The 25022-nt window shown below is 49.5% G+C and overlaps 1 protein-coding gene across 4 annotated transcripts; it reads left to right on the forward strand.

Annotated features, from left to right (window-relative positions):
• The first annotated feature begins 687 nt into the window (after positions 1-687).
• Positions 688-24884, forward strand: EDC3 (enhancer of mRNA decapping 3). 4 transcript variants are annotated; one of them, XM_074549571.1, is made up of 7 exons: positions 688-776; positions 3940-4121; positions 7446-7759; positions 12355-12690; positions 18565-18718; positions 20098-20315; positions 21869-24884. In XM_074549571.1, the coding sequence occupies exons 2-7, from the start codon at positions 3958-3960 to the stop codon at positions 22201-22203; spliced, it is 1521 nt and encodes a 506-aa protein (XP_074405672.1). In that variant the 5' UTR covers positions 688-776; positions 3940-3957; the 3' UTR covers positions 22204-24884. The 4 variants fall into 4 exon arrangements, with proteins under 4 accessions (XP_074405672.1, XP_074405673.1, XP_074405671.1 ...); XM_074549572.1 differs by having other exon boundaries at positions 697-776; positions 3943-4121; XM_074549570.1 differs by having other exon boundaries at positions 703-800; positions 3943-4121.
• Positions 24885-25022: the final 138 nt, after the last annotated feature.

Consider the following 25022-nt stretch of genomic DNA (forward strand, 5'->3'; position numbering starts at 1 on the left):
GTGATTTGGGTGTGGGGATATGGGAAGGAGAGCAGCCTTGGGAGGGGATGGAAGGGATGAAAAAGTGACAGAGGCGTGATGGAAATGGGATGGATGGAGAGGACAGTGTGATGGAAGGGATGGTGAGATGGAGGGATGGACATGATGGAGAGGATGGTGGGATGGAGAGGATGGAGGGGATGGAGAAGATAGAGAGGGATAGAGATGATGGAAGGGATGGAGATGATGGAGAGATGGTGCGATGGAGATGATGCAGGGGATGATGTCACGAAGGGATGGTGAGATGGAGATGATGGTGCGATGGAGATGATGGAAGGGATGATGTCATGAAGGGATGGTGAGATGGAGATGATGGAGGGATGGAGATGATGGAGTTGGTGGAAGGGATGGTGTGATGGAGATGATGGAGTGGAAAATGTCATGAAGGGATGGTGTGATGGAGATGATGGAGAGACGGAGATGATGGAGGGATGCTGTGATGGAGATGATGGAGAGAATGGTGTGATGGAGATGATGGAGGGGATGCAGGGATGGAGGGACAGATGTGACAGAGGTGTGTGACACAGGTGTGTGACATAGGGGTGTGACACAGGGGTGTGACACAGGTGTGTGACACAGGTATGACAGCTGCCGGAGTGCTCCTGACACAAGCACTGCGCATGCGCACAGGCGGCTCCCACGCCGTCTCTATGGCCCCGCCGGCGGCCGGAGCGCCGCGCGGGGGGCGTGGCCGGAAGTGGCGTCACGCCAAGCGTCTGTGAGGCGGAGGGGCCGCGGTGAGGCGGGAGCGGCGGTGGCGGGTGAGGGGCACCGAGGGCACGGTGGGCACGGCACGGCCCGGCCCGGCCGATCGGAGGGAGCGGGCTGCGCTGCCGTGCTGCCTTCCCGGCGGGCTGGGGCTCTGCGGGACTGCCGTGAGGCGCGGCGGCGGCGCCAGGCCCTGCCCGGCCTGAGCGGGCCGTGGTGGGGAGGTGGGGCCGGGGGAGGCACGGGGCCAGAGGCCTGTGGGGCGGCTGTGGTTAACAAGGGGTTAAGCTGTGTTTGAGTCCCGTGCTTGCCTGGGGGTTGCTGTGTTTGCTTATGGGGGGGCCATGTTTGCCTATGGGGGTACCATGTTTATGTATGAGGTTCCCTGTGTTTACCTACGGGGGCCCTGTGTTTATCTGTGTGGGGGGCTGTGTTTGCTTTATGGGGGGGGTATTGTGTTTTGGGGGGCCCTGTGTTTACTTTTTGGGGGGGTTCCCTGTGTTTATCCATGGGAGGAGTCTGTGTTTATTTTTGGGGGTTCCCTGTGTTTATCCCTGGGGTATCCCTGTGTTTATTTTTGGGGGTTCCCTGTGTTTATCCCTGGGGTATCCCTGTGTTTATTTTTGGGGGTTCTCTGTCCTTATCCCTGGATATCCCTGTATTTATTTGTGGGGGTTCCCTTTGTTTATCCATGAGGGTCCCTGTGTTTATCCCTGGGATATCCCTGTGTTTATTTTTGGGGGTTCCCTGTGTTTATTTTTGGGGGTTCTCTGTGCTTATCCCTGGGGTATCCCTATGTTTATTTTTGGGGGTTCCCTGTGTTTATCCATAGGATATCCCTGTGTTTATCTTTGGGGATTCCCTGTATTTATCCATGGAATGTTCCCTGTGTTTACCCATGGGGGATCCCCCTTTTTACCTTGGGGGGGCCCCTGTATTTACCTATGGATCTGGTTGAATTTACCTGTGCTTGGTCCACTTGTTTACAATATTTACAATATTTATTTGCTATATTTATTTACAATATTTACAATATTTGAGATCCCTTTGTTTACCTATGGGGTCCCCTCTATTTTCCTACAGGCACACAGCCACCCCCTGAATCCAACCCCGGAATAGTTTAATTTATATTTGCACTCAAACATAGATTTATTCTTGGATGTCTTTTGCTAAAAGGAGCCTCTTGTTTTTCCAAAGGATCCCTGTAAGGTGATGATGTGTGCTGAGCTCCTTCCCATATTTCCTAAGGGAGATTAAAAAGAAAACAGGAAATGGAATGAAGCTTTAGCTTTCCTGTGAATGCCCAGGGATGTGTTATCTGTGTTTTGAGAGTGCTTTTTATCAGCCATCTCCTTGGAATGCAGACATTCTCATCATGACTTCTTATCAACACACAGCCACAGGAAGGAGAGGAGCCTGCTCCTGAGCAATTTATGGCTTTGTGACCAAATTTAATGTTTTCAACCTGTGAAACTTGGGGGAAGTGAGATTTTTATTTTTTTTCCCTCATCCAGTTTGGGTTTTTTTTTTCCTTGCATCTTTTTCCATGCAGAGAATCCAGCTGCCTCTTCCAGCAATGTGATTTTTACATGGAAATTGATCTCCCTGGGCTGTCTCCCGTGTTTCTTTGTGCTGCTCACAGTAAATATCAAACATTCTCCCTCTTTGATTGCAGCATGAAAGGCAAATCTATACATTTAGCAGCTTGTCGTGTCTCCTGCTCTCTGTGATGCTTGTGAGCCTGTCACTGGGAAATCTGGGATCAAAGGAGCTTTTTTAGCTGCTTCCAGCAGTGTTGGAAACATCTGTCTAAACAAATTGGAGTTTTTCCTCCCTGCTTCTGACAGAACTCAAGGGCTGGGAAGGAGAGCAACCATTTTTTAATTCTTTTATCTAATTGTGGCAGTGATGTGAGGCTGCCTTTGCTGCTTTTGTCCTGCATTCCAGTTTTTGGGGATTTTCCCCCCATTTTGTGTTTCTCTGTTGGTTGGGGTTCCCTTCCTGCCCTGTATCTCTGTTCCCTGAAAGATTTTGCTTTTCATTTGCACATGCAGAGATCAATCCTGAATATTCACAGGAGCTGCTCTGGCCAATGTCCATCTGCCAAAACCAGGGAAGTGAAGAGAAATTCCCAGTTTGAAATCACAGGGAGTGTTGCCTTTTCCCCAGCCTGGAAATGAAACTTGAGATAATTTTAGTTAGGAGGTGATAGAAGAGCAGATCTTTATTTGTAGGCCTTCAGGGACTTTTGTGAACATCTTTTTTATATCACCTCCTTACTAAAATTATCTCGAGTTTCATTTCCAGCGTGGAAAGAGAATATGCACAGGCAGGATGAAACACTAAATTTTCTTTTGGATTTTGAATTCAGCCAGTCAAACAGAGATCTGCAGATCCTTATTTGAAGGCCTTCAGGGACTTTTGTGAACATCATATATCACTTCTTTGCTAAAATTATCTCAAATTTCATTTCCAGGCTGGGAAAGAGACAACAGGAGAATATCCACAGGCAGGACAGAACACTGAATATTTCTTTTGGAAGCATCAGCCTTGAGTTCAGCTGGTCAGACAAAGATCTGCAGATCTTTATTTGAAGGCCTTCAGGGACTTTTCTGAACATAATTTTAGTAAGGAGGTAACATAAGAAATATCTTGAGTTTCATTTCCAGCATGGGGAAATGGCAACAGGAGAATATCTACATGCAGGACAAAACATTAAATATTCCTTTTGAATCTTGAATTCAGCTGGTCAAACAAAGATCTGCAGATCTTTATTTTAAGGCCTTCAGGGGCTTTTGTGGATAACTTTCTTATAGAGCAGATTTTCAGGGGCTTTTGTGGTCATCTTTCTTATATCACCTGCTTACTAAAATTATCTGAAGTTTCATTTCTAGCTTGGAAAAAGGCAACAGGACAATATCCACAGGCAGGACAAAACACTGAATATTTCTTTTGGATCTTGAATTCAGCCAGTCAAGCAAAGATTCACCATACAGTGGGAAAGGCAATGCCCCAAGATATTTGTTTATATTTTATTGTAAATTATTTTTATTATCCAGGGGTTTAGACTCTGAGCTCTGGGAGGGTTGGGCTGTCTTTTCCTCCCCACCAAGGAGAGAGGAGGAGCAGAGCTGGGAGGGCTCCAGGGCTGTGGATGTGACTCAGGTTGTGGCTTTGTGCATCTCGTTGCAGCAGCTCTGTGCCACAGCCATGGCCACGGACTGGCTGGGCAGCATCGTGTCCATAAACTGTGGGGAGAGCCTGGGAGTGTACCAGGGCAGGGTGTCTGCTGTGGATCAGGTGAGCCAGACCATCTCCCTCACTCGGCCCTTCCACAACGGCGTCAAATGCCTCGTGCCAGAGGTCACCTTCAGGTGAGTGCCTGCCTTGCCCCCTGTGCCATGGTCTTGGTGTGAAAACTCTGCTAAGAAAGGCAGCAGCCTCCCCTGGAATGGGAAATGTAAACCCTCTCCCTTTGAATTGTTAGCATTTTGAAATTAAGGGGCTCTCAGGCAGAGATATGGGGGTAGGAATAGCAGTTCTTTATTAGGGAAGAAAAATAAAAATGCAGTGATACAAACCTGACGAGGTCTCTGGTGTCGAGATGACCCTGAGGTGTTAGAAAGTCTCTTTTTCCTGGCCCAGAGACCAAAGAAGAACACAGGGTTCCTTGGCTCTCATTCTCAAGGTTTATTTGCTCTTATCCAATACATTGTCTGTCTGACCTGCTGAGGTCTGTCCAGCAGGTTGGGTTGAGGCACACTGACAGCCCTTGGGGTGATGTTACCTTTTTATACTAAGAACTACCTGTACTTTATTTACAATAATTTTCCAATACCTACCACCCATGTTAGACAGTTTGTCTCTATCCTAAACTAATCCAAAAGAGCCACCATGACAGCAGAAGATGGAGGACAAGAAGAAGTAGACAGGACACACCCAGATTCCTCCATCTTGCCTCTTGAACCCCCATTCTAAAAACCCCAACATTCTACATTTTCACCCTGTGATAAATTCGCTGTCATTGTACTCAAACTCTTGTGACTTGCAAATCTTCACACAAAGTTGGCAATTGTTTCCATGGGTTAAAATGAAAGGCACAGGTGGTTTTGACTCCATGCCAAGTCTCTGAGCCCCCTGCCAGGGTCTGGAATCCTCCAGTGCAGCCAGAGGGATGTTCTGGGTTCTGACACAAACTGCCAGAGTGAGAGCAGGAGCTGACCCCCTGTGTGTCAGGGTGGTGTCCCACCTCATCCCATGGGGGCTCAGCCCTCCTGCAGTGCCAGCTGTGGCTCTGCTGCAGCAGGATCCTGCACAAGGGGGGAGTTTTCCTCTGCAGCTCCAGGGCTGCTGCAGATGGGCCTGGGCTCCCTCTGGCCATGCAGGGCAGCAGAAGCTGCTCCTCTGGGAATGCAGGGGGCAAAGGCTGCTGGGGTGTCCCAAAGCTCAGATTGGATCCAGGTAGGAATGCTTGGCTCCTCCCCTGGGCGGAGCATCAGAAGAGATGAACAGAATTAATGAACAGAAGAGATCTCTGGAGGGAGGGTTGGCTGTGGAAGAGCTAAAGAAAAGTGCCCAATGAACAGAGGAGAACTGCCCCACCTGTAACAGATGGCAGATAGAGTACACAGCCCCATTTCCAAACTGAGACCTGGTGATGGAGCTGGGTGCCTGTTCAGCCCTAAGAGGGTCCCTGTGGTGCCCATTTCCCACTGCTCCTCTGGGAATGCAGGGGGCAAAGGCTGCTGGGGTGTCCCAAAGCTCAGACTGGATCCAGGTAGGAATGCTTGGCTCCTCCCCTGGGCGGAGCATCTCCCATGGGATGATGGAATTTTATCAGTCACACAGCGAGACTCATTGGCCCATTAACAGGGCCAGATACTTAATAATTAATGGCTCATTAACAGAAGAAAACAGCTCCACAGATAGGAACAGAATACACACCCCCATTTCCAACCTAAGACAGCCTGGCTGTTGGATTATACTTTTTATTTTGATTTAGAGATGAGGTAACTGAGAGCTGTTTAAAAACTTTTATGAGAAGGGTGAGCTAATATAGATGTTATAATTTATGGTATTACAATTAGAATTTGAACTACTTCTTAATTGTCATCGTTTTTCATGAGAGGTATTTAGAGAAGTGATGCAAAGCATTCACCAGCACAAAAACTTAACGCTTTTCTTTATACCTTGGAAGGTTTTGAGGCTGCTTTAGCTTTCTCCTAATGCTGTCTCCCACTTGGGAGTGAGAACAGCACTGGGGATTGGCCAGCCCTGAATCCAGCAACTCCTTAGGGCATTAGCTGGGAAATCCCAAATTGGTGACATCTCAAACTGAACCAAAACCTCTACAGCTGTAAAACACCAGAAGTGGGTTTTGGTTTATTAATTTTTTGTTTAGCTATGTTCTAGATGTTTTAAAGCTCATAATTTAAATTGCTCTTTGTAAGTTTTACTATAATATGTTTTTTATAATATATTTTACTATAATATAGTATTTTTATTATATATAAATACATTTATAAATTTATAATATAATATGTTTTAATACTATATTTTACTATATTTTTATACTATTTTACATATAATTTTATTTATAATTTTATTTCTATATTCTATGTAATATAATTTAAAATTATCAATATATAATGTATATTGATAATTTTAAATTATATATATAATATCTAAATATAGAACATATAAATATATATTTTTATTATATATAAATATATATGCATTCTTATCTAAATTTTTTAATGTGTATTTTATATGTTTATATTTTTATTATTTTTATTTCTATTCTGTTGTGTTGTAGCAGAGGGAACTGAGATGCTTTTTCAAAGCTTTGCCCTCAGCAGTTTTCCCACCAGTTCCTGCTAACACTGTGCTTAAAAATATAAATAGGAGTCACTGCTCAGTGCCCATTTTCCTGTTTCTTGCAATGTTGTACTTAAGGCTCTGAGTCACTCCTTTTTCAATAACTCTGACTCCTCAAAGTCAATACTCTTGACTTTTTTTTTTTTACTCTGAATTTATTTTTTTTTTCCCCTTGGATTTTGAAGAGAGGCACTGGGGGAAGGCAGCAGGAGATGTGTGGAGTCTCTGCTTTCACATCCCATTTGGACAAATGCTGAGTTAAAGCTGGAAGAGCCTCCTTGCTGACTTATTTCTTGCAGTCAGTGCAAATGGAGAGCTTTATAATCACTCCTTTGTTTAATTTTGGCTTCTGCCCAGTGCTAGATTAGTTTTCTTTAGCTTATTTTTTCGTTGGAAATGGGAAGTATCCTCCTTGTCTGAGCATGAACTGCTCTGATCTGAGGGTAGCATTCTGCAGAAATGGATTAAAAGTAATAGTAGCCTCAAGGCTGGGAGCAATTAGTTAGCTGGGAACTGTTAAATTAATGCAGATTTCTGCAAAGCTCTGGGCCATTTGCTTCCATTTTTTGCTTGACTGATTCCTGTTTCAGCTGCAGAGCCTTTCAAACAAAATCCAGGTGCAGTGCAAGCATACTGAAGTGGTTATTTTGAAGATTTGCCATTTCCGTTGAACATTTTGATATCTGTCTGTTTGAGCATTAAAATCCTTTTTTTCCTTTGTCCCTATTGATGATGCCATCAGAACACTCCCATTGGACAAGGATGGTTTTTTTCCTGCCAGGGTGTGTGCTAAATTCCTGCTTTTCTGCTGCTGTTTTTAGGGCAGGTGACATCACTGAGCTGAAGATCCTGGAGATCCCAGGACCGGGGGACAGCAGGCAATGCGGGGACTCGCAGCACATGGACACGGCCATGCCAGGGGTGGGCTGCCAGGTGGGGCCCAGCCAGAATGGCACTGGCAAGGTGCTGAAGAAGCCCATGTCCAGCAGTGCCCCACAGAACATCCCCAGGAGGACAGACATGAAGAGCCAGGACATTGTCATCTCCCCGCAGCAGCAGTGCTCCAAGAGCTACATGGATCGGCACATGGAAACGCTGAGCCAGTCCAAAGGCTTCAGGAGGAGACACAACTCCTGTGAGTGTGGGGCTCTCCTGGCCAGCATCTTCCCTTTGCCACCAGGCTTTGCTGGCAACTTCCCCTGGCCCACCTGTGGGTTATTTGGAAATATTTCTGACCCCATCTGAAAGGTGGTTAAAGTCAGGTGAGGGTTGTCTTGGTTTGGAAAGACAGGTGTGTGCTAAGGAAGGCAGGAGCCTCCCCTGAAATGGAGAATGTAAACCCCCTCCCTCCAAATTGTTATAAATTTTAAATTGAGGGGCTCTCAGGCAAAAAATATGGGAGCAGGAATAACAGTTCTTTAATAGGGAAGAAAATAAAAGGAACAATGCAGTGAACTAAACCAACACTGCCAGAGTCAGAACACAACCTGACACCCTGTGGGTCAGGGTGTTGGCAGCAGTGCCATTGGAATTGTGGCTCAGCCCTCCTGCAGTGTCAGGGGTGGTTCTGCTGGAGCAGGGATCCTGGAGAAAGGTGCAGTCTCTGCCTCTGAAGATCCAGTGGAAGGAGAGGCAGCTGCTGTTCCTCTGGGGAATCCAGTGGAGAAAAGCTGTGCTGGTGTTCCAGAATCTCCAGATTATATCTGGGTAGCAATGCTTGGCTCCTCCCTCTGGGCTCACATCTCCCAAGGGGATGCTGTAGTTCTTATCAGCCATGCAGTGACATTCCATAGCTGTTATCAGCAGATGTCACCTCTGAGGGAGGAGTGGTTGTGGAAGAGATAAGGAAAACTGCCCATTTAACAGAAGACAACTACCATAGAGATAGCAAATAGAATATATCTTGCTTGGCAGTCCAGGACAGGGTTGGTCTCTTGTTCCTGACAGAATCAGAGGACACAGTCTTAAATTTAGGTTGGATGTAAGGAAAAGAAAAGAAAGAGGGATAAATTATTGGATTTGTCTGCCTGGGGAGGTGGTGGAGTCACCATCCCTGCATGTGTTTAAAAACAAGATTGGATGTGGCATTCAGTGCTGTGATCCAGTTGAAGTGGTGTTAGGGCATGGCTTGGACTCAATTATCTTAAAGGTCTCTTCCATCTTAGTGATTCTGTTTATGTAGAAAATGTCTAATGCCAGTTCCAGGGATTTCCTCATTTTGCTATCTTTCCTGTTGGAAGATTCCCAGCCTCCAGCCTTCTCCTCTAAAAGGAGCTGCTACAAACTGCAATGTGATCCTCGAGTGGGAGGAAAACACGGTGGGTTGTAGCAGCTCAGTGTTGTGTTTGCAGGGATCCTCCAGGAGAAGTGAAAGACACATGCAGTGAGACTTTCCCCCACTGTTTTGTCTTTCATGATTTTAAGACTTCCTGAGGCAGCAGTGAGAGTTCAGGATTAATGGCTTTTTTTTTTTTTCCTGCTTAATTTAACCTCTTGCTTTTTAAATCTCCCCAAGCTTTTCTATTTAAGGTTTCTATACCCATAACCTATTACAACATCACCCCATACATAATTACAAATGGGTTTTGGCTGTGTTGTTAAAAATATAAATTAATAAGGGTGATGTAAAATCAGAGCATCCCAAAGTCACACATCCCTTATTTTTATTTCTCTTGATAAAATCTTCAAAATTGGGCCAAAACTGGCTTTGTTCATTTTTTCCTCCAACCCTCCTGAGCTGTCTTCCTTTCCAGACCCTCATAATCCAGTTCCTGTAATTTCAGTGTACATCCAGCATATTTCCATGACTTAATTGTTATGCATCCAGAGTAATTCCATGATTTCATTTTCTTGCAAAATAAACCAAGGTGGGCCAGGCCAGTAAAACAGGTGTAAGGCTGTGTTTTTGGGGAGAAATTCCTATACCTCTGGAAGTCTTTCTCCCTCACCACCAAATGGGATATTTTTACCCCTTCCAGGATGTCTGGTGGATTTGGGGTGAGCAGAGCTTCACCCCACAAACAACTCATGTACAACAGGTGACTTTTAGAGACTTTGAGGCAGATTGAGCAAGGTCCTAGGTGTAGAGTGTTAGCTTGGTTTCATTTTGGAATACAGGAGGTACAGAAGTACCTGCAAAATGTGTATTTGGAGAGTAGTGTGAGTGATGTACGAGTTTGGAGAGGGGAATGGAATTGGGCCTGGCTTTGTAGGGAAGAATGGGCTGAGATGTCATCCAGAGCTTGTGTCCTGCAGCTGAAAGTTGACCTCCTGCTGGCCTCTAGCGTGCCAAGGGAGGGCCAGAATTGCCCTTTGGAGCCCTGGTGTGACAGGAATCAATAAACACCAAACCCCAGCTCGGGTTTCCCAACAATGGCTCTGCTGCCGTGCTGGCACCGGGCTCGTGGTGCCAGGGCTGGCAGCAAAGCCTCCCACAGGGATCTCTCAGGAAGGCAGCCAGCTTGCTGCAGACTTTGTTTGCTTGTGTGCTGTACATGAAAGGGTTGTTATTCCTCAGAAACAAGAAAAGCCCGGGAAGGGTTGTTTATTTTTGAGGGAGGTGCTTTTGTGTGTGCCAGCTTGGAGTGGAGCTCTGCTCATGCAGGCAGAGCACTGGGAGCTGTGATCCAGAGGCAGCTGGAATAGGAGATGTGCCTTGTTCAGCCTGGCTTTCCTTTCCCCCCTTGCCCTTTTTTTGCCTCTTTTCTTTTCCCTGAGCAGAACCAGCTGTCATTTTCCTGCCTAGAAAGCAACACTTGGAGAGGAACAGCTCCTGACTTTGCTCCCAGCTCCTTGCAGGCCTGTGGCACGTTCTGTGTGCCTTGTTAGGGGGCTGTGGGGCAGCCAGGGCACAGCTCAGGATGGCTCAGGGAGCTGCCCACCCACCACCTTTAGATGAGGTGAGCTCCTGGTTCCTGTTCTTTGTGGCTGCAGGGAGCTTTGCAGCTTTATTCCATCAGCATTCCATGCTCACATCAGCTGCTCCTATCCCACTCTGATTTTTCGGGGCAGCTGAGGGGAGTGTGGAGCTGACAGGAGCAGCCTGAGCTGGCCAAACTCTGGCCACTGACACAAGGAGCAGGCTGGCTTTGCCTTTGTGGCACTGCAGGCTCCAGCTCGTCCCCCTGAGCCCTGAGAGTCCCTTGGCTTGAGCTGCAGTTCCTGAGTGTTGGGAGAGCTTGGGCCTGTTGTGTTTGCATTCCTCATCTTCCTCCTTCAGAGCAGCAGCTGTGGCAATTCACTTCCACACCAAATCCTGTCCAGCTTTGTGTCACCTTTGGTTTGGGAGCCCTTTATCTGGGACAGAGTGGAGTTTGGTACCAAAAACTTTCAAAACCATGCACATAAACGAGTGGTTGCAGTGTGCTTACTGCAATTCTCCTTTCCTCTCTCCTAAATCCTGTTTTGTCACCACAGTGCTGCAATTCTGCTGTCTGTCCTTCCAAGACAAAAGTGCATTATCATTTGAGAAGGTTGTTTGGTTTTTTCCTTAATGGGGAGCGGTTATTCTGCAAGGCCTGACAGATTTAGGATCTTGCTGTGGTGACTGGGAAAGCTTTCAGGTTAGTTATTAGCCAGTTCTTGAGAAAAACCAAGCCCCACACTATCTGAAATAAATCCTTGCTGAGGCAATGCGTCTCTGACTGGAAATAAACCAGGTCCACATCCTCAGCAAATCCCATTTCAGCATGACTGGAGTTAGACATGCTCAAACTGGACTTGTGCTGCTGGAGTTTGTGCCTGCTGCAAATCTTTTGGGATGTTTGGAAATCTCCTTGGATGGCTCAGAATTCTTTGTTTCTGTGGTATCAAATTGATTCTCTCCAAGTCATTTGTATAAATCCCTCACTAATTGGATTATCTTAAACAACAGGAAATGGTTTAGTAGAGCAAGAGCTCTGGCTTGATAACTTACTCCATCTGTTGGACACTGTAGGTGATTCCTGGAACTGCAGGAATTGGCCTGAAATATTTTTTAGTAATTGCAAATGTGACACTGGCAAGGACAAACAGAATAATATGGACCTGGAGGACAAAGGAAGAAATGAGCAAGTAAAGGATATGTTGAGCTCATAATTGTATATTTGCATCAGATGAAGAGCTGAAAGTCTCACTCCAGAGAATTTGGGCTTTCCCAGTGACTTGTGGTTGGAAAGAAGTGTATTCCAAAACACAAGGTAATGGGTAAGGAGGAGAGCGAAACAGGAATGAGGCAGTGGACTGTGTGTTATATCACAGAAATTAATTACATCAAGGTTGAGCAAAAAGAGATCCTTTCTGTTCAGGGTTTGATGTTCTCCCTTAAAGATCACTAATAGGGAAGGAAACACCTACAGCAGTTTCTGAAATTTAGGAGAATTCCAGAGAAGGGCTTGAGTCACACACCTGCCTGAACATGGGAAAACTCCTAGGTCACAGCTGATTAGCTTGCCTCTGGGATTAAATAAAACCTGGAGAAACTGTGGGCAAGGCTGTTATTGTAACCTGGCTGCTGGAGGGAAGTCCCTGGAAGTCTCTTTGCTGATGCTCTGTTTTCTATTGGTGTTCTGTTTTCTATTTGATGTTCTATTTCCTGCTGCCTTAGCTGAGCCTGAGTAATGCCAGCTCCAGGGCTGAGCTCCATGGTGAGCACCCTTGAGTGAGGGGACTGTGAGCAGGAGCTCCCCTCTGCCCCAAAATGCCTTTTTCCCTTTCAGGACCCACTCCCACCTCGCTTTTCTTTTGCCTTAGGGTCATCCAGCAGCCGCCACCCCAACCAGGTGACCCCGAAGAAGAGCGGCCTGAAGAACGGGCAGATGAAGAGCAAGGATGACGAATGCTTTGGGGATGACATCGATGAAATCCCAGACACTGATTTCGATTTTGAGGGCAACCTGGCCCTTTTTGACAAGGCAGCTGTGTTTGAGGAGATCGAGACCTACGAGAGGAGGAGCGGCACCCGCTCGCGAGGGACCCCCAACGAGAAACCCGCCCGCTACCGGCACGACGAGAACATCCTGGAGTCAGAGCCCATCGTCTACAGGAGGATTGTGGTGCCCCAGAACCCCCACAAGGAGTTCTGCACGGGTATGTGCCTGATGTGGACCCCAAGTGCTGCTTTTGGGGCCACACGCAGGTGGAGTTTTGCTAAGGAGTCAGCTTGATGTGGTCCAAGCAAGGTTGGGTTTGTGTGTTCACACACAGCCTTTCTTTGCTGTGTTTCTGAGAGAAATACTCAGAGAGGGCAGCTGTGACTGTGCTCACAGGGGTCTTGGGATGAGGGAAGAGATGAGGATCTGACTCCATGTGTCAGCAGGCTTGATTTCTAATTTTATGATTTTTATTGATTTGTTATTTTATGCGTATGAACATCTCTGTGTTTTAGGAGCAGGTCCTTCAGCAGAGCCAGCATTGTGCAGCTTAAATATATATTATATTAAAACTATACTAAAAGAATAGAAGAAAGGATTTCACCAGAAATAAGCTAAGAATAGAAAAAGAAAGTCTGAGCCACAAGCCTTTGTTATCATTCTTGCTGTCCAAGCCAGCTGACTGTGATTGGCCATTAATTAGAAACAACCACATGAGACCAATCACAGATGCACCTGTTGCATTCCACAGCAGCAATGTTTACATTTTGTTCTTGAAACTTCTCAGCTTCTCAAGAGGAAAAATCCTAAAGTAAGTGTTGCTCCAGCAGGGAGCAAAGCTGATGGTTGGGAATTGAATAAGAGGTGTTTGAATCCTTGCTTTGATTTCAGTAGCCTGGGGAACCCACGTGGACTCTGAGAGGGGCAGAGGGATGGGCTCAGGATTTGTGATTTCATGGTTTCAGGAGATTTCCTCTGCTTCTGGCACTCTTTGGGTTGTAGTTCTCCATTTCTGTGTGGGTTTAAATATAGTTCATGTAAAAAGGATTTATGGAACATTTAGTACAAATTTCAGGTGACTTTAGTCTCCTTGGGATATCTTGCCTTTGATTTTAAGTAAAATGTGGGAGTGAAGGAAATTTGGGATTTCAGGAGTGGTTCTTTTCCACATCAGAATGAAATCAGATGTCAGCTCTTCTTGCAGGCACTCAAACCAACTGATATTCTGGTAGCCTGAGCAGAAGTGTGAGCAGCTCCTTGGGCTGTCATTCTTCCTCTGCCTGGAAATTCCATCTGGGGTGTGAAACGCTTCAGGGGAGGAAGCTGATGGATTTGTAATGATTTGCTGCTTTTCACTTTTAAAAAGGCTTTTTTTTTTAATGTTTCTGGTGTATAACAGTGTCCTAGTTCTCCATTTCTGTCATTCCTCTTCCTCGTGTCCCGTGCTGCTCTGGGGTGAGAGGAGAGCACAGTGGGTTGTAGCAGCTCAGTGTTGTGTTTGCAGGGATCCTCCAGGAAAATTGGAACAAACATGCAGTGAGACTTTCCCCCACTGCTTTGTCTTTGATTTTTCATGATTTTAGGACTTCCTGAGGCAGCAGTGAGAGTTCAGCTTTTTTTCCCTGCTTAATTTAACCTCTTGCTTTTTAAATCTCCCCAAGCTTTCAGCATCTCTCTGTGGAAGCAGCCACACTGTGCTGTGTGAACAAGCACCTCTTCATTTTCTCTGTGATTTCCTGTCTATCTTGTGGGGTTTTTTTTCAAATTTCATACTTGTCAATCCATCTTCCAGCTGGCTTGTTTGAGAGGAGACAGGGCCTCTGTGGATGTCTAGTCTGAAACAAAAGCTAAGCCACTGTTGGCAGCCAATCTGAGCAGGATGGCTGACAGGGGATTCCAGCAGCAGAATTCCTGGGAGGAAAACCACCATGCACTGAGCAGCAGTGAGTGAATTCAGGGATGGAAACCCAATCCTGTTTGCTGCACTCCCAATCCCTTTGTTCAGCAGCTGGAAGGGGGATGCTGAGCTGCCTCTCAGTGCCTCAAAGAGCAGCTGGTGTGATTAAATCAATGCCAGGAGCTCCAAAAGCCTGTTTGCTTTTGGATGTGTCTGTGGCAGGGTTCTCCCTGCAGAGCTTTTCTGGTTTCCTAAGGGAAGCTCTCCTTGCAAAAAGCACTTCCTAGTTATGACAAAGCACTTCTTTCTCTTGTTTTTTGTTTTTTCACCCTGGGCCAGTCTGAGAGATGATTGTGTTAATAGAGACAGTGATTCTGACTGAGACAGTGATTCTCTGTCTGCTGCAACAGCACAAAAACTGATGCTGGAGATTGGCAGGGAGTTCATATCCAGCTCTTGGCACTGTGGGATCCCTGTCTGTGGATCCCTGCCTGCTTTTTGATGCCATGGAGGATGGTAAAACCAAAAAAACCAAACTGCTGATGTCAGTTTGGAGTCAGCCTTTCGAGTTCCCCAAAAGATTCACCTGCAGGACTTCCAGCCTGGGGTTTTATTGCTGACTGAAAGAACTTGGTGTGTGTGGGATAAACACTTCAGTCCACTGGGATGCTTTTCTGAGAGCTGGTTTTGTGGAGCTAGGCAAGTAAAACACTCCTAAAAGTGTCAAATAAAACATTTGTAAAACAGCCCTGGGTTTTAGAAGTGAGCAGGGGAGGAGGAAGTTGGGAATCTGTTTCAAGCAAAAATGAAAACTTGGAGCTAATAGAATTTAGCAGGTGATTGTGGCTGAGCTAAATCCATCCCTGGGACTCCACACTCCTAAACACATCATCAGTCTTCATTGGTTTGGGCTGGCTGCTGTTGATCTGTCTGTTTATTTACTGGGAAATGCATTTGTTTAGCAAAAACTGCCTCCCTGGAAAGGCTGATCCTTGCCTAAGGTGTGAGCTGCCTTTTTCTGCTTCCAGAGAATTTAAATGTGGGTTGGCTCAGGCCTGTCTGTGTTTCTGCTGTTGGCACTAAAACTCCTGTGTTTGAACATCTCTGTGTTTGGGAGCAGGTCCTTGAGCAGAGCCAGCATTGTGCAGGAGTGTTGGGGCTCAGAGGAGTTTGCAGGAGGGTCTGTTCTTCAAACCAGCTTTCCTTCACAGTGAGGAGGGGCAGGGGCAGGCAGAGCTTTGTGCCAGGATCTGAGGCTGGCTGTGCCCTCAGGGTGATGCCCACAGTGTGGCTTTTCCTTTGGAAAGGCTTTTCCTTGCCCTGTCCTTGACTGACTTTTCTCCTCTTTTAGCTCTTCCATGGCTGGATGTGAATATTGAATGTGTGAAGTGTTCTGGGCTGCTTTGAGCAGAGAGAAAACTTTCACTCTCCTCAATTCTGCTTCAGGAACAAACAGTGGGCCTGGGGCAGAGTCCCTTTGTCCCTCTGGCAGTTTTTATTTTTTGCTCAGCTGGAGGGAATTGTGCACTAATGCTGGGAGAGCTCACACTGAAAGGTCAGCCAGAACTCTGGTGGGATTTGCTGTAATTAAAAACAACGGTGATTAACAGAAGCAGCCCTTAAGGTTGTGTTGTTTGAGGGGCAGCAAATGTGTTTGGCTGAGCGTGCAGGCAGGTGCTTCCAGCTTCACCAGCAGCAGGGAATGTCTCATGTGCCTGGTGTGGGCAGGAGCTCCAGACTGTCACACTGTGAGGCCCTGGACCTAAAACTGGGACCTGGGATTATTCAGATGATGATGTCAGGGCAGCTTGAAGGAGATGCTGAGTCCAATTCTGCCCGAGCCAGTGCCTGGATTTATTTTAGCAGAGAACTGGAACTACAGAGCTGCTGAAATGGCCAAGGGAAAAGATGAGATCCAACCCTCTCCTTTTTCCCTGCCACTGCAAGCTTGGGAAGCATTTGGGCATCCCAGCAGCATTACAGGGCTTGTTTGGGGGAAAACTCTTTGTTCTTTAACTTCTGGAAGGTTCACTCCCTCTTCTGCTGCCTTGGGATGTTTTTATCCACCCAGTGTCACTCTGCAAAACCATTCAGTCTATATCTGCCTTGTGGCTTGTTTGGTTTTTTTTTTTCCCAGGCAGCTGTAAAATACATTTATTTAATATTAAAAGGCTTGGGCTAATTTATTTTATTGCCTTCATTAGCAAACAATAAAGATGCCCTGTCCAACCCAAACATAATTAAAGTTGGCAGGGCTTCAGTTTTGTGGCAGTGGTGTTATTGTTAGTGGCTTTACTCTGCCAGAGTTTATTTAACTCCCTGGGCCTGCTTTTGATGAGCCAGTCTGACTGGTTGGACCTTGCGTGAGGGCACAGAGGGGAAGTTCTCCTGGAAGTTCTCCTGGCATCTCAGCAGCTCCTGAGAGGCAGCAATTAGGACAGGCTGGCGTGCTAAATGCCACTCCAGCAGTGCCTCACATTAACCCCTGCTGGCAGCCAGCCCGTGGGGAAGGCAGTTTCCTGAAGCTGCTGCCTGAGGGGAGGATGTGCAGGGGACACAAGATCTGTGCTGAGTTGGGTGCACACAGAGTGGACATTGTCTGCTTTGTCCTTCTGCTTCAGGGGCTTGGTACAGCATTTCAGCAGGGGGTTTGTGGGTGCTTCAAAATAGAGTTTGGGATCTCCCTTTTTTGGGGTCAGCAGTGATGCTGGGAGAGACCCCAACCTCGGGTCACTCATTACAAATCATCCCTGGAGCTTGAAAAGCAACAGCAGGAGGGGCAGAGATGTGACTGGCAGTGTGGCAGAGCAGGGCTTGTGTGGCATGGGGCAGGTGGTGACCACTGTGGGCACAGGACAGGGCATAGCATAGGGCAGGTGGGTGACCGTGACCTCTGTGGGCATGGGGCAGGTGGGTGACCCAGATGGTGACCACTGTGGGCACAGGGCAGGTGAGTGGCCCATGGGGTCAGTGAGTGACCCACAGGGCAGGTGAGTGACCATGACCGCTGTGGGCACAGGGCAGGTCAAGGCTGCTGGCACAGACCCAGGGCTATTCCTGCAGGGCTCAGGCTCTTATCAGCACTCAGGCATGGTTGATAACCACTCCTGCTGGTTGATGGCAGCCAGGTGACCTCTGGGGCCATGCTGGCACACATGGAGCCCTCTCTGTGTGCAAGGCCAGGGATGAGCTCCAGGAGGGCTCAGCAGGGTCCCTGTGCCCCTCAGGGTGTTTCCAGCAGCACTGTCACATTCCCACAGCTCTTCCCAGCAGCACAGCCAGGGGCCACTGTCACCCACAGAACAGAGAGGCCAGGGAAAGCTGAGAGGAGAGATGCTGATGATGGGGCTCAGCTCACACTTTCTGACCTGATGTTTCCTCTAGCAGACACTGATTCAATCCTCAGCCTTTTTGCTCCATGCTGCACCTCCTGTGCCTGTCTCACAGTGGGAGCTGCGCTCAGCTGGCATTCCTGGGAAGAGAAGGAGCTGAGAGCTGCTCTGTGGCCATGAGGAGATGGCATAGATTGTCACAGCTTCTCTGGACAGCCCCTGGAAGTCTCCCAGGCCAGGCTGGACAGTTCTCAGCACTTCACAAAACCTCTCTTGTTTCTTTTCTCTTGATCCAAGTGCTGGAGCGTTTCCCAGCTCGCTGGCCCAGGCTCTCCTGAACACCTGGAGATGTTTTTCTGCACAGTTTATCCCTTGAGCATTTCCCTGCTGCCTCTGTGTGCTGTGATCGAGCTGTTGGGTCTGGAGCACCCTTCTGGCATGGGAACACCTACCAAATGTGGGATGGCTTGTTTTGCTGGGATCTTGGGATTTTGGACACCGCTGTCAGGATTCATAAAACATCCAGGCTTTTTTTGGCACTTCACAGCTGCTCTTCTGACTTTCACAGTGCTCAGGAGCACTTTATGGTGGGTTTTAGCTCACCATGAAGAAAAACCTTGATATTCCATCTGTAAGTCCCAAAGGCCTTCTCAGCCCTCATGTTACTAAAATTTCCCACAGAACTTTTGTGGAAGTGTTATTTTAAGCCAGCACTTGTGTTTAGCTGTGAATAATTTGGATTAATTTGGTGGCTTGGGAAGGAACGTGGGTGAACAGTTCACAGTTAAGGATGAACCTTTTCACTATTTTGAGTGTCTGACTGTCCCCATTTGTGCCTCTTTCCCCTTTTTCTGCCCCCCAGACTCGGGGCTGGTGGTGCCCAGCGTGTCCTACGAGCTGCACAAGAAGCTGCTGGCGGTGGCCGAGAAGCACGGGCTGACCCTGGAGAGGAGGCTGGAGATGACAGGGGTGTGTGCCAGCCAGATGGCCCTGAGCCTGCTGGGGGGGCCCAACAGGTACAGCTGGGGTCCCTGGGGGAGGGAAGGGGCTGGCAGGGCCCTCTCAGCTCTGAAATCACACACAAAGCTCAGCTGAGCTTTTCCTTCCCCCTCGCTGGGAGCTGAGCTTTGCACAGGTGCTGCCTGAGGTGGATGGAGCCATGCAGAATGTGTGAGGAGCTCCTTTCTGCACAGAAAGGAACCTTCCCCTTGCTGATGGGGCACATTGCAATTTCACAGTGTCAATAAAAGCAGAAGGCAGCCCGTGAAAACAGCGCTGTGTGGATTTTTGTGAGGCTAGCTCAGCTTTTCAGGCATCTGCAGCTCACCTGGGCACATCCTGCTCTTTGCAGCAGCTTTGGAGTGCACTCAGTGCCTTTTGCTGACTCCTGAAGAGCTCTGCTTCCGTGGCTGTTGCTGTGGGCAGGAACTGCACCTGTGTTTCTGTGCTGTTGATAGCTGCTCCAGATTATTTGCTCTCAAAAAGAAAAGTAACCCTTCAGTCTCCATCTGCTTTTTCGGGAGTGCTTTAGCAGGATCTGCTCACTTATTCAGGAGCTCTTTAGCAGGATCTGCTCACTTATTCAGGAGCTCTTTAGCAGGACCTGCTCACTTATTTAGGAGCTCTTTAGCAGGACCTGCTCACTTTTTCAGGAACTCTTTATTATTTACCTGATCACTTACTCAGGAGCTCTTTACCAGCACCTGCTCACTTGAAAAGCACTGAGTGATGGCACACAGGCAGCTGAAATTCCTGCTGCAAGCCCTGACGCCTTCCAGGCCAAATTAACTTTATCGTGCAATTAATGAAGCTTAGAGAGTAGAAATCATTTTTCTCTGTTTTAATGTGACTCCTCTGATGGGGAAATTCACCTTAAATTTTTAGCTTTTTTTCTACACTCCTTGGGACCTTGTTGTGAGTGCAGGAAGGGGAGGAGAAGGCTGGAACAACCTCAAAGTATGTGAAGGGGTGTATGAGGAAGCCAGAGAGGGTTCATCAGCAACTTTAAGAGGGGAAATTTAGGTTCAATATGTGGAAGAAATTCTTCCCTGTGAGGATGCTGAGCCCCTGGCCCAGCTGTGGCTGCCCCATCCCTGGGAGTGTCCGAGTCCAGGCTGGACAGAGCTTGGAGCAGCCTGGGCTGGTGCAAGGTGTCCCTGCCCTCAAGGGTGACCTTTAGGGTCCCTTCCACCCAAACAAGTGTGAGCTTCTCTGAACCTGCAGGCAGAGCAGCGTCAGCACCACAAAAGGATGTGGGCTGCTCTGGATTTACAGAACACCTGGCAATTTGCATCTTACTGAGTGGGTTTTTTTAAAATATTTTTTTTCTCATGCAGGAAGGAAATAAGAGGCTCTGGGGTTTGCTGACAGTCCCTTTTTCTTGCCTGTGTTTCAGACTGAACCCCAAGAACGTGCACCAGCGGCCCACGGTGGCGCTGCTCTGCGGCCCCCACGTGAAGGGCGCGCAGGGCATCAGCTGCGGGCGGCACCTCTCCAACCACGACGTCCACGTCATCCTCTTCCTCCCCAACTTCGTCAAGATGCTCGAGTCCATCACCAACGAGCTCAACCTCTTCAGCAAGACACAGGGACAGCAGGTCTCCAGTGTCAAAGGTTGGTGGGCAGGCAGGGCTGGCTTCCCTAGGAGCGGGGGAGCAGGGCTGCCTTCTGCAGGTGGAGCAGGGCTGGCTTCTGCAGAGCTGGCATCTCCAGGGAGAGCAGGAGTGGCTTCTGTAGGGCTGGCTTCTGCAGGGAGAGCAAACCTGGCTTCTCCAGGGCTGGATGCTACAGGGGGAGCAAACCTGGCTTCTCCAGGGCTGGATGCTCCAGGGAGAGCAAACCTGGCTTCTCCAGGGCTGGATTCTCCAGGGACAGCAGGGCTGGCTTCTCCAGGGGGAGAGCAGGGCTGGCTTCTGCAGGGAGAGCAAACTTGGCTACTCCAGGGCTTGATTCTTCAGGGAGAGCAAACCTGGCTTCTCCAGGGCTGGATTCTGCAGGGTGACCAAACCTGACTTCTCCAGGGAGAGCAGGGCCAGCTCCTCCAGCGCTGGCTTCTGCAGGAAGAGCAGAGCTGGTTTAGTCTGGGAGAGCAAACCTGGCTCCTCCAGGGAGCAGAGCTGGCTTCTGCCCGCTGCCCTGGCACCATCTAGTGGCAGTGCCACGCCTGGGTGGCTGCCCAGAGGCTGCAGGGACAGCAGGCACTCAGAGCCTCGACAGAGCAGCGCTTGTGCTGCCACAGATGTTTCCGGTGGGAAGAGAGGAGGAAGAGCTGCTGGATGGAGCTGTGCTGGCAGCATGAGGGGCTGCCTTGTTCAGCATGTTGGAGCTGGGAGGGAATGAGTGTCCAGCTGCTGCTGCAAAGCAGGAGCCAGCTCTGCTGTCAGGATTCCCATCTGGGTATTCCCTAGAATAAACAGCTCCTGGGAGGATGCTGGCTGCTGCCTGGCACTTCACCAGTCCTTTTCCAAGCTGCTTTATTTGAACTTCTGGGGAGAAACAAAGCTGGGAGTTAGGGCTGTGCTGTGCTGACAGAGCTACTTGCCTGTGTGAAAATATTGTAAAAGATTGGAACAGATTTTTCAGAGCAGCTGTGGCTGCTCCTGGATCCCTGGAAGTGTCCAAAGCCAGGCTGGGTGGGGCTTGAAGCACTTTGGAATAGTAGAAGGTCGCTGCCCATGGCAGGGATGGGATGAGATGAACTCTAAGGTTTATTCCAAACCAAACCATTCCATGGTTTTGCACGAAGGACTCTGTGATCCATCAGGTGAGGGGGATGCAGCAGGAGTGGAGAATGCAACAGGTGAGAATGACAGCTCAGTGGGACAGCAGCAGTGCAGCACAGCTGGTGTGTTCCAAAAACCAGCTTTATTTTCACCGTGTGGAATAGAAAAAGGTCCTTCCTGGTGGGCAGAGAGCCCCACTGCTCTGCTGGGCTGCCTGCACTGTGGGTCAGTGACACTGAGGCTGCTCATGAGCTGCTCATGGGTGAGCTTTTGTACCTGCCAGGCTGGGGGTGTCCCCAGAGTGCTGGAGAGCTGCTCAGGATGGGTCTGGGGAGGAAGGATGGCAGTGCCAGGTGAGGCCAGGCTCTTCATAAAGAGTGGAAGCCAAACCCCAAACCTGCAGCCGGTGCCGCCGATTCTCAGCCGTGTCCGTGTTTCTTGCAGACCTCCCAGACACCCCGGTTGACTTAGTGATCAACTGCCTGGATTGTCACGAGAATGCCTTTCTGAGAGACCAGCCTTGGTACAAAGCAGTGGTGGACTGGGCCAACCAGAACCGTGCCCCCGTGCTGAGCATAGACCCCCCCATCAGCGAGATGGAGCTGGGCATCGATGCCAAGTGGTCGCTGGCGCTGGGGCTGCCGCTGCCGCTGGGCGAGCGCGCCGGCCGCGTCTACCTCTGTGACATTGGCATTCCCCAGAAGGTCTTCCAGGAGGTGGGCATCAACTACCACTCCCCCTTCGGCTGCAAATTTGTCATCCCCCTGCACTCTACCTAGAGCTCATGCAGCCCCCCTGGCTGTGAAGGGAGAGAGAGGAGGAGCTCTGTGAAAGCCAAGCTGTGCTGAGCTGGATCCCGGCTGGTCGACTCTGGTGACGCCTTAAAGAAAACAAACGCAAAAACAAAAAGGATGTGAAGTTCTGGAGGGGTTTGCCTTCTGGAAGAAATGCTGTGTGTTTAAAAAGAAAAAAATGGAATAATCGTAAAGTGAAATGAAAAAAAAAAAACCCAACAAACAAAAAAAAAAAAGGAGGAGGAGAAGGAAGTGAATTGTTCCTGAAAAGCTGTTTTCATTCTTTCCTGCTGTGGGATGGAGGAGTGTGCAGGACCATGGTGGCTGTCCCCTGCTGCTGCCCAGCCCTGGCTGGCACATGGTACAAATAAGGCTGGTTTGGAGCTTTCAGATGTGTTTCAGGTCCTTCTGGTTGACTGTGCCCAGCAAGGACATCCTGGTGGGAACAGCACCCCTTGATTGTGTGGAAATCCCTTGTGTCGAGGGAGAATCTCGTTTGGTTCCCATGTTGTTCTGACTGCCCCATCACTGTTTGGTGTTCTGGAAGGCAGTTGTGGCTCCCTCTCCTTCCCAGCCCGTCCAGCCCCTCGCAGAGAGGGCTTTTCCCTGGTTGGAGAGCTTTGGAGAGCCAGAGGCTCCCACATGCTCTGGGAGCACTCATGTCCTTCCTCAGCTCGGCCTTACTGCTTCTGTACTGTTGGCTTCTCTTTGTTTGCTTCATGGCCGAAGCCCAGCTCTGTGGGGTGGAGGCTTGGTATGGAAAAGAGCTTTTCCAGCATCCTCGTGGGGTTTGGGGTTGTTTTCTTTGGTTCTTTCTCCATGCTGGCCCAGCAAGTGGCTGCTCCAGGGCTGGGGGAGTGCAGCAGGGCAGGGCAGGGTTGCTCTGGGGTTCTTGGGTGCTGTGTGCTGCAGGTGAGGTTCAGGGCAAGCTCCCCTGCCCTTCCAGCATCCCTGCTACATTGGGGATGGTTTGGGAAGTACTCATGGATCTGTCCATTCCCCTTGGAATCAAAGCCTGTGTGTGGGGTGGGCTTGGCCTGAGGAGGGGTTTGGCTCCTGGGAGCTGCTGTGCTCCTGGGTGGGATTCCCATCTGAAATCTGCTCTGCTGTCCCGTGCCTGGCCAGAAACGTTGAGTTTTCCTTTCCTGTGTTCCTTTTGCTGGCCTGGGTGCAGTGCCTGGCCAGGGCCGAGCTGAGGAGCCAGCAGGCAATCAGCTTGGGCACCCATCCACCCTGCTGGCTCTGTGTGCCCCCAGAGCCGAGCCAGGGAGCTGGAATGTGGGCAGTGCTGGAGCTCTGCTGCTCCTCTCACATTTCACCCCTGCCCAGGGCTCCTCTGGGCTCCTCCAGCTCACCCAGCCCTGGCACCAGGGAGAGCTCTGGGTGCTGCCTCTGTGCAGGGGAGCTGGATCCCTGGGGAGGCTGAGGCACAGGGACCAGCCCAGCGTGGGACCAGCCCAGCGTGGTCCAGTCTCACTAACCAGCCTCACTTGTGCCCGAGCTGGGGCTTTAGTCAGGCACTCATCTTTCCTTTCCTCTGTTAGAACCCAGCCAGGGCTGCCAGAGGAGGAGGGAAGAGCTTTCCCTGCTTGGAAAGAAGGAATTACAGGGTCTGGCCTGGGAGTGTGGAGGGCCCAGGAGGCTGCTGAGCCTGGGCTCCCCCCAAGGTCCGGCCCCTGCACGTTGCCATATCTACCTCAGCAGGACCGGGGGCTGTGCCCTGCCTGGGCAGCCCTGGTTCCCCTCAGCTGCTCTGGGGCACTGCTGGCCTGGGGGGCTCTGCCCTCCGTCCTGGGCACAGGGGTGCCCCACGCTTCAGCACCCACCAGGCTGTGCTTCTGACTGGGCCAGGACAGCAGTGCGCTGGGCACTCACAGCACAAACACAAGGTTTCCCTCTGCCTTTTTTGGTTTTTTTGGCTGTTTCCTTGGATCTTCACCCAGGAGCAGCAGCAGGTTAAAAAGAGGTTGTTGCTGTAGTCAGTGTTAGCTTTAGTCCCCTTCCTTTCACTCTCTTTGCTCAAGACACTCAGTAGGAGACTTGCTGTTTCAATTTCTGCTTTCTGCAGGTTTTTCCTGCCCTTTCTGGGTTTGGCTGTTGAACTGTAGCTTGTGCACTCGGAGCAGGAGCAGGGCAGGGCTGGTCCAGGCTGCAGCTGCCCTGCCTGGAAGGCACTGGGGCAGGTGCTGGTGCTCTTGCAGGGATGGAGCTCTGGGAAGCACCAAGGCCCTGGTTCTTGCCAGCCTGGAAACGCTTCCCCTGTTGAACTATAAAGAGAACAGTGTTGCACAACAGGGGGGGTTCAGCCCCTGCTGTGGGGAATGCGGGGTGTGCTCACTGCCTGCCAGATCTGGGTATTTGGCTGTGCTTCCCCTCACTGCAGCTGTTTCCTGGCTTCACACTCCTGGAATGTGAGGCACCAGCTCTTCTGGAGCACTCAGAGACCCAGCACAGGCTCTGGGTGTCCCCGGTGCCAGGGTTAATTCCAGGAGGGAGCAGTGTTGTGGCTGTGTTTGGGATGGTTCCCAGCCCCAGCAGCTGCCCCTGGTGCTGCTCTGGTGACGCTGCTTGGTGACCCCATTTGTGACCTGATGTTTGTAACGACCAATTCCTGCCACTGCGGGGGACCACGCCCTGAAATAAAGTGCAACTCTTCATGTGTGCTATTGTGTGCAGCTGTTTATTTGTCTGCTCTCCTTCTAGAACCTTCTGCTGCCACGGCAGACACGGGGCCGCTCCCCCTCACTGATCCCAGGTGCTTTTTCATCATCTCCCTCTTCCTTTGCACAAGAGGCAGCACAACC

Source organism: Zonotrichia albicollis, chromosome 11 (assembly GCF_047830755.1).
Source record: "Zonotrichia albicollis isolate bZonAlb1 chromosome 11, bZonAlb1.hap1, whole genome shotgun sequence".
In the NCBI taxonomy this organism is placed as follows: domain Eukaryota; kingdom Metazoa; phylum Chordata; class Aves; order Passeriformes; family Passerellidae; genus Zonotrichia; species Zonotrichia albicollis.